The sequence below is a fragment of the Anthonomus grandis genome, chromosome 12 (genome assembly GCF_022605725.1).
Source record: "Anthonomus grandis grandis chromosome 12, icAntGran1.3, whole genome shotgun sequence".
NCBI classification, from domain to species: domain Eukaryota; kingdom Metazoa; phylum Arthropoda; class Insecta; order Coleoptera; family Curculionidae; genus Anthonomus; species Anthonomus grandis.
The window spans coordinates 22,710,908-22,725,991 of NC_065557.1; the positions used below are offsets into that span (position 1 = coordinate 22,710,908).

The window sequence follows — 15,084 nt, forward strand, 5'->3', positions numbered from 1 at the left end:
TATTTTTATGTTTTTATGCTTACAAACTCACACCCTAATCACTGGTTACTACACATCACAACTGTTGTAACTACTTGTGCAATTTAAAATGAACGAAAATGAATACACCAAAGTTTTATTTGCGCAAATTTGCATGTGCAAATCTAGTTTGCGCAAGTGGCATGAACGTGAAAACGGACCTTAATGCATACGTCAAAATTCAAAATATAAACAAAACCTCTTTTTTTTTGAAAACTATATATTTGTGTTTTGTGTTGAAAACCCAAACGTTGAACTTAATTAAATTCCAGGTTTCAGGAACAGGAACGTATATGGGGTTACATAAAGTTGATTAATAAAAACGTAATATGTTAGGTTTTACAAGGATACAGGTTGTAAAAAAATGCAATATTTTAAACTTAACTTTTTACCTTAAAGCAACTCATCAAAAGCTTCACACCAAAAGTAAAGCCACATGGAGCATACCAACTTCAATAGATTTTGATGAACAGTATTTATGCAATCCAGATAACCTCTCTGCTATCAAACATAATATTGAAAACCGCAAAGGAATTGGAAATATTGCTTTGGTTCAAGAATTATATTCAAAAATAAAGTTAAAAGATTCCAGTGATAAAACTTTTGAGAGCCTAAAGCAGGAGTTTCAACATGAGTGCGCATTAATTCCTAATAAAACTCATCCAGATGTAATGGCTTATGGTGATAATCCAAAAGTTCTAAAATATATAGGTGAAAAACCAAAATTTGACTTCAAACATAAGGATTTCCATGATATTGCAAAACGGCTTAACTTAATGAGAAATGAACACCTAGGTAATTTGTCTGGCAACAAAAGTTATTATTTGTTAGGAGAGATGGCTGAGTTGGAACAAGCACTTATAAAGTACTTTGTTAAAAATCTGTTAAAAAATAAATTTGATTTGATTTCTGTTCCTGATATTCTTCCTAGGAATGTAGTTGAAAGTTGTGGTTTAAATACCAGAGGAGATAGAACACTAGTAAGTTTTTGATTTATTTTTCCTACACCTTTAAAATGTATCTAGGAGTGTCACACTTCGGTGTATTAAGTATTAGATACATCAATATAGTTCCTTAAATAAACTGACTATTGCTATAAATAAATTTAAATAAATAAGTCAATTTAGGAAATATCTCTTTACATGTGCAATTATTAAGAAGATTGCATATAACAATGTTTTGTTCTTTGTCAAATAGACAATACTACATTTATTATTGGAGGTATTACCACAGTTATCCAGAGAATGTATGAATGGCACTGCAAATCTATTGATCAGATCTATGAGTAAGTAGTATTCCACTGCAAATTTCAACAATTTTCTGTGGTTGAATGCACAACAGATCCCATAGAGTGATGTTGTATGGGGGAACTGGCTCTTCAAAGTGCTCAGTCATTTAGTTATCGTAAGCTTTTTCAACTTAATAAAATACACAGTAGTTTAAATGTAGGTACAATAGTAGAATACACAAATTTTTTCATAGATTTAGCATTCTCTAATATCTGTGAGGTACCCAATAATGTAGTATCATTTTGGCTTTGAATGTGTGTTTCTTGTGCCGAGGGAACAAGGTTCAACAACTTTATATACCATGAGTATTACTATGCTTTTAGAAAATGAAAACTATAGAGAAATTAACTTCCTGGCATGAGTTTTAAGAAATGAATGATTTGAATCTAGCTACCAATATATTTTATAAAATATTTGCCACATGTTTGGCCTACATCGTTTAGTTTTAGAATTGAGAAAAAACTGCACAAAAAGAAAGCACATTTTGTATATATGCAGGATTGCACATATGCAAATTATAAAAAATTCTCAGATCTGTGGGCAGAATGTAAAATTCTTTCAAATGTGTGTTTTTTATACTATATCAGGGGTTTTGATACAATGTTGTATCAAAAATCCTTTTGGAAAGATGTATATCAATAACAGGAGATCAGGCCATACTCTGCCAAATACATATTATTATAATAATAAGTCACCTTCTGTTAGTCGGGATATTGCTGATTTTTTTGAATGTAATATATGAGAGTCAACATTTTTTTGGCTTCAACAGGCTTTTGTCAAAAGAAATTTACTCTTACGAATTTGATTACCTACCAATCAGATATTCTGAAGATCATAGAAGGGCATGAATATGTAAACTCTATCTATACAGACTTTTCCTAGGCATTCAATCAGGTTTACCTTGCTATCTTATTGGGGAAGTTGGTGGAACTGGGCTCTCATGCAGGTAGTGTTGTTGTTTTCCAGTTTAGTGTTTGGTCCTATGCAGTATATTAAGATTGGTGGTTTCTTGTCTGATATCATATAGTTATCAATTTAGGTATTCCTTAAGGTGAACACTGTTGTTCCCCTTTACTGTTCATTTTATTTGGAAATGATATTACTTATTATTTTGAGAACAATAAATGTCTTAAATTTGATGATGATTTAAAGTTTTGGAGATCTATCATGAGTCCATCAAACCAGGAATTCCTGCAACAAAATATTGATAGATTGTGTGTTTAGTCTGTGAAAAATGAGCTGAATCTTAACTTAAAAAAGTGCTTATTTATTAGTTTTATTCGCAAAGTGAATATGTTTTCATCTTTCTATTCTATTAAAGGTACAGCCATTCAGTGTGCCATTATTATTAAGGATCAGGGTGTCCTTTTAGATAGTAGGTTAACCTTTGTTGACCACATACTACTATATTTCAGATAACTTTATACTACTTTATTTCAGATAATTTATAGACAGTTTACAATATTAACTGTAAAATACTATAATCAAACTAAATAACACATTATAATTTAAGTCTTTTAAACAAATTCTTGCACCTAGATTACAAGCAATTTGTATGTGCAAAATCCAAGGAGGTTAAATTAGTTTCTAAAATATAATGGACTAAAATAATTTATTTTACAACCTGTATGTACTAAAATAAACAGTGTTAACGGAACATTATCCAATAGGACAGAATCTGAGAATTACATTAGTTTAAGATATGTTTTGTAATTGTTGTAAATAATTGGCTTGCATTTTTTGCTGAATGTATCATATTTAGCGATATTTCTTACGTCAATTGGCAAGGAATTGTATAGTCTCAAAGTCTGTTTGGATACTTGTTCAGTTTGGTATGTCAAATCAAGTTTTTTTTTGTAAGTCCTTGTTTCCGTATAGAAAAAGACAAATGTTATAAAAGTATAGCATTTCGATCTTAGATTTGATAGAATCAACAAGTCTAAATATTGTGTGACTTGTGCTAACACCTATTTGAAACCCAAATTGATTATTATTTAAAAGTTTGTTTGTAATAAAGAAATTAGATTGTCTGTCATTAAGAACATTTCTCAAACAGTTTGGCAAAAGTATTAATCAGGCTTAATGGTCAACAGTTGCCAATATCAGTTTTATTTCCAGATTTATAGATTGGGACCACTAATTACCACCAATTATTTGAAGTCATTTGAAGCAGTTCCCTGCAGAAAGATTGAGTGTATGATGTGTACAAGCGGATTAGTAATGTAAAAGTAATAATGTTTTACAAGTTTAGTACTAATTTTGTCAAACCCCGGGGAACAATTCCCTTTTAGTGACGCTATAATATATGTAAAATTAGTTGGTTTTTATGAACTGGATTTAGAAACATGCTCTGAGACGCGCCCATTTTTGGAGCCACTGTTATTAGTAGGTGCTGTTCTATCTTTATAAAATAATCATTACAATAGTTTGCCATATGTTTTGTAGTTTTAAATGGTTTATTATTATCACCTAATATGTTAATATCACTGTTTTTATTTTTATTTGTGTTGGTGGCTTCGTTGATTATGTTATATATTTTTATGTTATTTTTGTTACAATTTAGTGTTTCCCGATAATATCTGGGTTTGGCTTCATATATAATCCTTTTTAGATTATTCTTATTTGCCTTGTATGTCTGAATAAGTAGATTATTATTCTTATTTTTTAATTAATTTTTCTTCATTTGGTCATGGCGTTTTATAGAAGTAATAATAGCATTAGTAATCCAAGGTTTGATTTTACCATATTTTTTAATCTTTACCACTTTGTTGTTGTACAATTCTCAAATATTTCAATAAAAGTGTAAAAAAATAAGTTCCACACTGTTTTTTCCTCATTATTTGTCAAAACAGAAATCCAAGACTTTTGACTGATTGGATTTTCAAATTAAATGGTCAAAATTTAAAATAGTTTTTTCTAAGGGGGCTTTTCTTGCAGATTTGTAGATACGAAAAAATTATCTGTTGTATTATTATTAATAAATGCAGAAAATAAGTTAGTTGCCTGCCTAAAGTAATTGCCTTTGTTTAAGTTTTGTTTTAACAAAAATATGGTCTATGCATGAATAAAAATAAAAAGGCTACTACTTTGAGTCTATAGACGATTTATATCTTTGCAGAAAATATTTATACATAGGACAATCAGGAGAAAATGCTTCATGCCCAACATTTTGATTTAAATTGCACTTCTCGTTTGCTCGAGAGTAGTTGCAACATTTTAAACACTTTGACAAGTCTCAGATTTCTGCTCTAAACTACAGTATGTACAGGAAAGGTTATTCTTACAGTCTATTTCTTTATGATCATATACAAAGCATTTCTTACATCTAGAATATACGACAATATACGAGTATCTTCGTATATTGTTGGACAGCGTTCCCATGCGAGATACACCCTTCCGCATGCCATTAGTTTTCCGAACAGGTCCCCAGAGCATTCGTCAAAAACAATAGATTTGTTGTTTTTTTTTGCCTTAGTAAATCTTATATTAAGATCATGGTCATCTTGGATAAACTGGTTTTGTTGTTTCAAACAGTTTGTGATGTCATCTATGTTCATATTTTTTGTTGTCATAATTTAAACGTCATACAGTTGATTATTACAACCCCGTTCCTTGAAGTTTTAACCGATTTAATACTAACATTCAACTCGTTCGGCTTAATTTTTGATTAAATTAATTTCTAATTGAGATTTGGCTTAGTGGCTTCCGCGTTTTACATATTTTTCAGCTTAGTAAGCACTGGAGAGACATTCTTAGGAGTATGAGGCCGTATTGGCGGTTTTGGCAGACCAGAAGTGGAGACAACACTTGCATAAGATTTAGTGCTTTCTAACTTCTTTATTTGTTTTTGTAGCATATCAATTATCGTTTGTCATTCAGACATTCTATGAAATCATTTTCTCTACAGTGTTTTAGTTGTCGTTCTGCCCAGAGGCATGAATCTTACTTCAGATGTGGTTAATTCAGAGCACTTTCTCCACAATAATATGTTTTGTAAGAATCACAGGCAAAAACATAAATTTTGTCCTTCTTGTTTTGTTTTTGTTTGCACTTTATGCAGGTATCATCCTGTTTACTTCTCTTCATGCGTAAGAAAAATGCTCTACGCGAATTGATAAAAGCGCCTGCCACCCAATTTGCCGAAATGCCTACACGTTTTTAAGAAAGGTGTGCCAATATTTATACACAAGACACTCACTAACTATTCACTTCCACATCAACATGAGTGCTAACTAAATTCATTAAGATCTTTTTCATAAATTAATTTGTAGAAAAACTTAGTTTTTTAGCAAAAATTGCGGATAAATGTAAACAATAATACCAGCAATGTTATCGAAGCGTTTTAACTGAATTCCATTCCATATCTGTAATAAGCTCAAAGATATTGGGGTTTGTTCTTAGAAATTGTCGGTATTTTCTGTGAGGACTACATGATTGCTCTACTGCGCATTTTGCAAATGCATTGTGCACATTTTCTAAATCACACAGGTTCCTTAGTGAGTGTTCAACATACATTCCTTAGAGTATGTGCTTTTAAGGAGGGCATTAGAATGGAGATCCATGATTACAGTTTGATGAAACAGTAATTAAACTTGTTGTAATTAAAGTTGTATTTATGTTTAAACTCGTGAATAGCATGTTGGACTCCTTTTAAATTCAATTGGTTTTAATATATTGTACATACGGCCAAGCTACCAGCCAATATTCTATATTTTATAGAATTTTACCCCAATAAATAATCTTAAGATTGATGTATTTAATATTTCTTTAAATCAGTTAAGAAGTTACCTTTCTCATGATAATTTAGATTATATATTTGTTATTATCAATAATTTAATTAGTGGTATTTGTAATGCTTATGTACTCGGCTGCCACCACTAGGATTGCTATTTTTTGATTTCTCGTTGTTATATCCTTTATTTTTTGTTATTTTCTTTTTTAGATTTTTATTTAGTTTTAAATCAAACCTTTAATTTTGTTTTTTGTAACAGCTAATGAGGTTTTCCTATACTTAAGAAATAAATAAAAGAAATAAATTCATTCACAGATTTAGACACGAGTTAATCATATTTTAAGTAGTCAGAGATTTTTTTGTAATTCTGCTTTAACGTAATTTTTAGTGTAAAAAATATACTTTTAAATGTATGAAATAGTTTCTTAATTTCTTTAATATTAAACACATTGGTCAATTTAACTACTACTAATTATCAGTAGTCAACTAAATTGCAGCTATTAATTTTACACATAAATACTGGTATTTTATTTTTAGCAGCTGATCATGACTCTAGTCTTATTTTAGAAGTTTACTCTAACTCTTAACCTAACAAAATAAACCATTAAACCTGATATAAACTGAAGTACAAAACTTAATAAAGAAATATATATGTATCTATAATATAACAATGATTTTATATGAAAAAAAAAACAAACAAATATGGTAAGAAAATAAAATGGAGCAAAAGAAAATCATAATTTAAATAACCACATTTGTTGCAAGATAACAGCAGAGAGAAAATCAACATCGTTCGCATTATGATCATCTTTTCAAACTGTTCACCTCAAATAAACTCATATAATAATCTTTAAACTGTAACATTAAAATTGGGAAATTAGGTCTAAGACTATTACAAATTGTTATAGCATTATATGAGGAACTTCTTGTTCATTAATGATGACTTGGTGTTAGCTCGTTGTGAAGCTCAGTGTCTTATATTTCTATCCTGTATTGCATTTGTTGGAATAAATTTTTCATGTATAAAAGAGGGAATGTATAAATGTTAGAAAGTGAAATTTAAATAAAAATTGCATCTTTAGCCACTGATATTGGTAAAAATATGTATGGAAACATGATCAAATTTTCTTAAATTACAAACAAAATAACATTTTTACACGTACTTGTTGAGTACGATGCCAGTTTATGACCTAAAAGAAGATAAAACTAGATCGGTACATAACATTGTAACTTGGCCATCAAAAAATCATGATAAAGGACATCAAATGCTTTAGAATAATCCAAGGCAACCATGAAGACCACATAGTTTATATCAAGAACCCTTATTATGTTATTACTGATGTTTAATAAAGCAATGGCAGTACTGTGTATCTCCAGATATGCCAGACTGTCAAGTTGGCAAGATGTTATTTATAAATGTTTGTAATACGATCAACAATTTTTGGTAGACAAAGTTGTAGCATTTGCAATCAAATGTCATCACTGCTGGAAGCATGTGATCAAATTTAATATTTGTGATTATTTTATTAAAATATCCTTACTAATAATTAAGCTTTTTTTAGATAACGCAGGCCTTGCCAAAAATGCTTAGAGAGTTTATTCTTTTCCAAGTATGCTACTTTTATGATTACTGGAAAATTGTGCATTTTTCTGAAATTCTTCCAATGTATCTCTAAATTATGGGTAAGCTAGGGAGATGCTTCCTCTCAAAATTACAGTTTTGACTTTCAAAGTTATGGAACAGAAAAATAAATTAGGAAGCTAACCTAAACAAAGTTCACTTTTTTTTCTAACGAAAAAAGTCAGCACGTGAACAAAAACTTACTTCATATTCCTATCCATTTCTCTGGCCTATTAAATGCTATTAAAATGTTTAAGTCCAAGTACCTATTTTTTAAAGAATTTATTATTAGATCAGTCATTCTAGTGTGTAAAATTAGAAAAAGTAACTATAAGAAGATCACAAAGCCTGTTTTGCAAAAATGCTTTTTATTTATTTTAGGTATATACCTTAGATCCAGACGTACATGGCCCTGATCTTTGTCTTTCTGGGACATCAGAAATAGCCCTAGCGGGATATTTGGGGAGTGAGACGATTGACCAGAAATATTTACCTTTAAAACTGTGCGCTGTAAGTAGATGTTACAGAGCAGAAAGTTCATCTGTTTTGGAAGAAAGAGGTATATTTAGGTGAGTTTGACACAATAATCAAAACACTCTAAAACCCGGCTAATTAAACTAAAAAACGAAAAAGAGAAGAATTGAACAAAAATTGAAATAAAAAAAGCTTTACATAGTATTTAATCAGATACTGATCTATTGCTGTTTTAATACTTTTAAGTATTAATCAAAATTATAAATCTGAATAGAACCTAGAAACATATCATCCATTCTTTCTTCAAGAGACCACACAAAAAACAAATAGGATGCAATTTACTTTTTAGGGTTTATCAAAATAATTAGCATACATTATCAATCATAAAAACTGTACATTAACATATTTAATGAATACTGACTAATCGAATATGTTTTATTTAAAAGATTTTTCCATTTAATTAAGATATAAACATTGGATTGAAGCTTAGAACGAACTTCAAAAAATTTATTTTTATTTGGTAAAAGACCTTGACCTACAAGCAAGTAAATAATTTGCAAATTTTTTCTGTATCCAAAATTAGAGATAACTAGTTTCAGAAAGTAGCCACAGCGGCGCTGTTGGTCAGAAGTGTACATCACTCTGATTGGCTCGACCCATTTTTTCGCAGTTCATAGTATTATTGTTAGCAAAAAAGTAATATTAATTAAAGGATAGAATACTGCCACGTGCAGAGTGCCAATCAGAACGAGGTACATTTCTGACCAACAGCCCTGGTGGCTTTGAAACCTGGCCAAGCCAATTATCGTTCAATTTTGCGTACACGTCACTTCATAGTTCCACTCTCGTTGACAATAACATACCAGATGCTACCAAATTTTAGGGTTCACGAATTTACTAAAGTAGAGATGTTTATTGCTGCGAAGCCAGATCAGTCAGATGAAGTTCTTGAGAATATTAGATCTTATCAAGAAGATTTTTTTAAGCAACTGGATATTCATTTTCAAGTACTAGATATGCCACCACATGATCTGGGGGCTCAGGCATACAGGAAATATGATATAGAAGCTTGGATGCCAGGTCGTGATATGTATGGTAAGTATATGAGCACATAAACCATTGAAAACAATCTTAGTTGTAGGTAATGTTGTTAATTATCATAGGACATTTATCGACGACACCTAACATCAAAATCTTATGTTGTATATAACTAATTAGTTGTACTACTTTTTCTTTAAACCTTTTGATGCAAAGAAAAAATATATAAAAATCTCAACTATTAAAAAAAACCTTAAAAAACGTCAATATCTGAATATTTGCTAATTGAAGAAATATTATTTTTAAGTTTTATGAGCTAAACTTAACTTGCTTTCACGAATTTGTTTACATATACAAGTTTTAATTTTTAGGGGAAATTTCAAGTTGCTCAAACTGTATTGACTTTCAGTCCAGAAGACTTAATATAAAATATAAAGCAGAGGAAGGCTCAACTCGTTATGTCCATACATTAAATGGGACAGCTTGTGCAATCCCAAGATTGCTAATAGCACTTACTGAGACGCATCAACAATCCAATGGAACCGTAAATATCCCAACTGTACTTCAGCCCTTTATGCGAGGTAAAACCTCCATAGCTAGACAAAAGAAAATACCAGATTTAAAATTAATTAAGAATAAAAAATCATAAATGCTATTTAGTTGAAGTTTTGATAAAGCCCTAAACCTTACTTCCCCTTACATAAATTCAAAGGCAGCTTACAATTTGTTAATTATTGAGTCATGGGATGCGATAGACCACACGTTTAGTTATATACAAACCATGCGGCCTGCAGGTCATCACCTGATAGTCCTAGAACTACAGGCCGCCTCATTATTTGCCATACATCCACAGTCCGTCGCAAAAGTTTTATAGTTCTTGCTTGTAGTGGGTTTGACAAAAAAACAATAAACCAGTGGTGAAAGAAAAAAGAAACTTTTTTATTTTTGACTTGAATTTTGTTACTTTTGACTTTGCTATTAACTAATGAACGCGGAAAACATGAAACTTCTGAACCGATTGAAAGATTCCAGCATCGCAGATTTTAAAAATTATCTTAGCATGGACGAAGCTTCCTTCAGAAAATTATTAACCTTAGTTAAACCCCACATAAAACGACAGAATACAGTAATGAGAAAAACCATTAGTGCTGAAGAAAGGTTAATAGTGACCTTGCGGTATCTGGCAACTGGACGTACATTTGAGGATTTGAAATTTTCTGCCAATATTTCTCCCCAAGCACTAGGAAAAATTATTCCAGAAACCTGCGAATAGATTTACAAGGTGTTAAAAAATGAATATATGAAGGTAAGTTCAAAAGATTTTGGAACAGTGCATATTTTAGAAAGGAATAGAAAAGTAAAAGGAGATTGAAAGCGGCAAAATTTTAAGAAGCGTACATTTACATAGTACCTATTATCTATTTTTTAATCTAAATACCTCGCTATTATACTTATTAAAAATTATGTATTTTATGCTAGCATTCCAAAATTTTCGCTTTTCTCGTAATTTGAAGTAATTTTTTTATGTTTTAGTAACATTTCAAAATAATATTTCAACTATTTTATTGAAAAATAAAATCATTGAAGTTTTGAAAATTTATCGATTAAAAACGAATAATTCAGTTAAAGATCCTCTACGTTCCCACATGTTGCTTTCCTCCATTGTTCCAGGGGTAGTTTTATCAAGATGTCATTATATAGTTTATATTTGTGTCGAGTTTTTTTCCTTTTGCATTTGTGTTTCAGGAATAATTGCTGAGGGTCGTAAAAGAGTGAAATTTTGTTGCTAATAGTTGATGTGTGTTGCGAAGAAGCGAAAGTTTGTTGTTGCTGATTTGTTAATTAATATGGGTTAGAAAGAAGAAGAAGTAAAAAGTTGTGGCTGTTGATTATATTCAAGTTGCATTGGCAACATAGTATTATAATGAGATGCAACACTGTGCCTTATTTATCCTTATATGAGATTTCTCGCATAATTTTTTTTGAACACCAAGGAAGAGAAGGCGGTAAAGTAATAATTCAGCATTATGTTTTCTGGTCGCTATCCATCGGCGCAGCTTGTGGGTCACATTTTTTTTCCAATACTGTCACATTCATCATTTTCTCTTGTTGATGGACGTGAATACGTTGATGATTGATGCGGTGTTTGTGGTGGTGATAGCTGGTATATTTCAGATGGTGCTTGCAACGAATCTTCATTAAGCGGTGAAAATTAAGTATCATGTTGGGTGACATCATCATCTCAACCTGAAAGAACAAAATGCAAAATTTATTTTATAATTTTTTTTTTAGTTTCTAAAAACATCAGAGGAGTGGCAAGAAATAGCTTGTAATGTTGAAACCAGATGGAACTTTCCTAGTTGTGGAGGATCTATTATGATGGTAAACATCTGCGAATTGTTAAACCAGCCAAGAGCGGATCATATTTTTTTAATTACAAAGGCTATCACAGTGTAGTTCTCATGGCCCTTATTAATGCTGATTACGAATTCATATATGTTAACGTAGGCTGTAATGGGCGAGTTTCTGATGGAGGGGTCTTAGAATATACAACATTTTACGATAAACTTATAGAAAAAAAGGTAAATTTGCCTTCTAATGACGTAACAAAGCATAATAAATATTTTAAATCCTTTTCCAGGAAACAATTTAACAAAAGAAGAATCTATTTCTAATTATAAACTTAGCCGAGTGCGCCGCACAGTTGAGAACGCGTTCGGGATATTAGCTAATTGCTTTCGAGTACTCCATACTGCACTTAATATGCAATCTAAAAAAATTGACAAAATGTACTAGCAGCTTGCGCTTTGTATAATTTTTTGAGACGTTCTAAAACTTCATATATAACGAGAAATGATGTTTAAACCGAAATTATTGACACAGGGAATATAATCAGAAGAGACTGGAGACGTTGATTGAATATTTGGGAAGATACGCAACCTTATGGGCTAAAGCGTGACCGCAAATATGCGTGAAAAATAGATGGCATTTTTCTCCAGTATGCGCGAAAATAATTTCGTCCGTCGCTTCTCATTAGTAATCGGCCGATCATCCCTGTGTCGTGTGGGAGAGTTTTTGCACAGGTTCGTGTTTGCCGTATTGCAATTTGGTAGTTGTTAAAGAATTTTCTTGGATATTAAAAACACAAATAGATAGATATATGTAAATGTGTTTAGTTTGTGAGACAATGGCTCCTTTAGGCAAAATTAATCAGTGTGCGTATCGTGGGTGCAATAATGTAAGAAAATGTAAAAACAATGTTCTCAGTTTTTTAAAATTTCCGATTTTAAAACCAGTGTTGCTTAACCAGTGGATAGAAAATATAGGCAATGCGGAAGCATATGTTATGGATGAAAATTTATTAAAAAACAAAGTGGTTTGCGAGAAACATTTTGACAAAATATATATTGCAGTAAGTAATAAGCGAAAAAGACTTTTAAAATCAGCTGTACCAATTTCATGGAAAGGTATTACTTTTGATATTTTATTTTGCAGCATAGTCCAAAAAATGGTAAGGGTTTGGTACATTTTTCCAAATTTGCTTTTGTTTGCAATAAAATCTTAATAAGACTTGAATTACTTGAATTTTAAGGAGATATATTTTCTTTAAAAATTGGTAAAATTGGTAACACTTCATCTATTCTGGTCTTCGAATAGATCAAGTATATGTCAACGAGTAAGCATATATGAGAATGGTCAACCGTAAACCATATGTTTCTAAATAAAGGAAGTTAAAATTTTCTTTTAAACTTTAGTGTTTTTAATATGATGATATTCTTTAGCAATTGTCCAAAAATAATTCTACACCTGTTATTTCTAGTGATATAGAACAAATTTAACTTTAACTGGCTGGTTGTAATATAATGATACAACTTAATAAACTTTTTTCCATTTAAGAAATTTATTCCTAGTTAAAATATAAAATTACGTCCTCCTGTATATCTAAATTCACGTGTTTTTTTTTAGGTTGTTAAGTAAATTTAAGTTTTTTTTTTAGAAGTTATTAAGGATGGTTCGTTTTGAAATGAAAGCACTGTATAGCTAACTTTTTCGAATGACCCCTTAATATTTTAAAAGATGGATAAATTGTTTTATATTTCAGATAAACAATTAAAAACTTATTCTCGTAAGAGGCTTCACGAAGATGAGATTGTCGGTAACCAACATGAAAAAGTTAAACTTGTACGTCACAGTCCCAGTCCTCAAAGCACACAGACAGTTCCAAAGTTCACTGTAGATTATCCAGATACCCCATCTTCCACAAAATCTAATATTAAAAAAAAAATCAGTGTTAAGTTAACTTCATTAAAAAAAACTTTAAAGCTCAAGAAAATAAATATTTACGCCTTAAAAAGAAAGCAAATCTAGTGTCTAAAAACTTTTTGGCAAATTTACTTAAAGGAAAAAGTACAGCTGTAAAAACACTAATTAATATGCAGTTATCTCCAACGAGGAAAAAAGTTTGGACGACCAATGAGCGACATTTGACACTTTCTCTTTATTATAAGTCGCCTGGATGTTACAAGTTTTTAAGAGAAAAATTGTTGTTTTTTTTTGCCATCGGTTCGTACGATTCAGTCATGGCTTCGAGTTATAAATTTAAAAACTGGTCTGAAAAATGTCTTGACAAAAAAATTGAAAATAAAGGTCGAAACCATGTCTAGAAGAGAACGAACATGTGTAGTCCTTTTTGATGAAATTCATTTAGAGCCTAAGTTACAATATAATAAATATTATGATTTTATTGAAGGATACGAGGATTTGGGATTTCTTGGGCGAGGTTGCCAATTCCGCGTTAGTTTTTTTTGTTAGAGGCGTGTTTGAGAATTGGAAAGTTCCGCTTTGCTACTTTACTTCAAATGGGACAATAAAACAGAATATGCTGGCACAAATAATACCATATGTTATTCGGGGTATACAAAATGTACAACTTTTCCCAGTCGCTCTAGTTTGTGATCAGGGCACCAACAATAGGAGTGCGTTTAAAATTTTAGGCGCAACAGAAAGAAATCCCATTATTACCATTAACAATTCTAATGTGTTTACCTTATTTGATCTTCCTCACTTACTAAAAAGCTTAAGAAATAGTTTTATGAATCCAAAGTTAGAATTTCGAATAAATTTCTGTATCTTGGCAAGACGTTGTTAAAACGTACTTATTAGATAAAGAAAGCAAAACCACAAGAGCATTACCGAAAATTACAGATATCCACATAAATCCAAATACTTGGCAAAAAATGAGGGTTAAACTGGCTGCCCAGGTTTTCTCAAATTCATTTGCAGTTGCAATAAAAACATTATTCTACTTGCATGCAATTGACAGTGATACTGCCGAAAATACTGCAAACTTTTTAAACAACATTAACACCATATTTGACTCTCTCAATAGTAGAACTTTATTTGATTCAAATCCTGATAGACGACCCATATCTGCTCAACACCCCACGTCGTTAAATAACTTAAAATTTGGTCTGAAATATTTTAGCTCAATTGAAGTATATGAAAATAATAAGATTTTGGTAAGTCATTTATTATTTGTTAATAAAATTTAAGTTGTAAGAGGTAGCACCTTCCAATACATTACTTGACCACCACATTTATCTAGTTATTTATGCGAGATCACAGCGCATTTAAATATCGGCAATAACAAAATAAATAAAAGCGCTGTTATCATCATCGCCCTTGCCTTAAAAAAATAACGAAACGGCCGGGCGCCCAAAGATTCCCGCGTCGTTAAACTGCAAATGGTCAATATAGCGCCGACAAAGAAAAACAAAGTTGATGATGGCTCTTTAAAGACAGAACGTCGTATTTTAAATTTAAAGGTGTCATCGTATAGGCGAGAAAAAGTGGGCACAATAATTTATTCATTTAATAAATACTTTTGTCATATATTTTGAAATAACGCTAGA

At 30.9% G+C, this 15,084-nt stretch overlaps 1 protein-coding gene across 1 annotated transcript; it reads left to right on the top strand.

Moving 5' to 3' along the window:
* Positions 1–227: 227 nt before the first annotated feature.
* On the top strand, positions 228–9,827 carry LOC126743326 (serine--tRNA ligase, mitochondrial). Its single transcript, XM_050450358.1, has 4 exons — positions 228–998; positions 8,042–8,229; positions 9,018–9,229; positions 9,544–9,827. Exons 1-4 carry the CDS (start codon positions 348–350, stop codon positions 9,819–9,821), a joined length of 1,329 nt encoding a protein of 442 aa, XP_050306315.1. The 5' UTR covers positions 228–347; the 3' UTR covers positions 9,822–9,827.
* Positions 9,828–15,084: the final 5,257 nt, after the last annotated feature.

Excerpts from the sequence above, each read along its gene's own strand:
- LOC126743326 (XM_050450358.1), top strand. The coding sequence starts at position 348 with ATGTTAGGTTTTACAAGGATACAGGTTGTAAAAAAATGCAATATTTTA. Across the intron at positions 8,230-9,017 it reads GAAGAAAGAGGTATATTTAG|GGTTCACGAATTTACTAAAG; the intron begins GTGAGTTTGACA and ends ACCAAATTTTAG. Across the intron at positions 9,230-9,543 it reads GCCAGGTCGTGATATGTATG|GGGAAATTTCAAGTTGCTCA; the intron begins GTAAGTATATGA and ends TTTAATTTTTAG.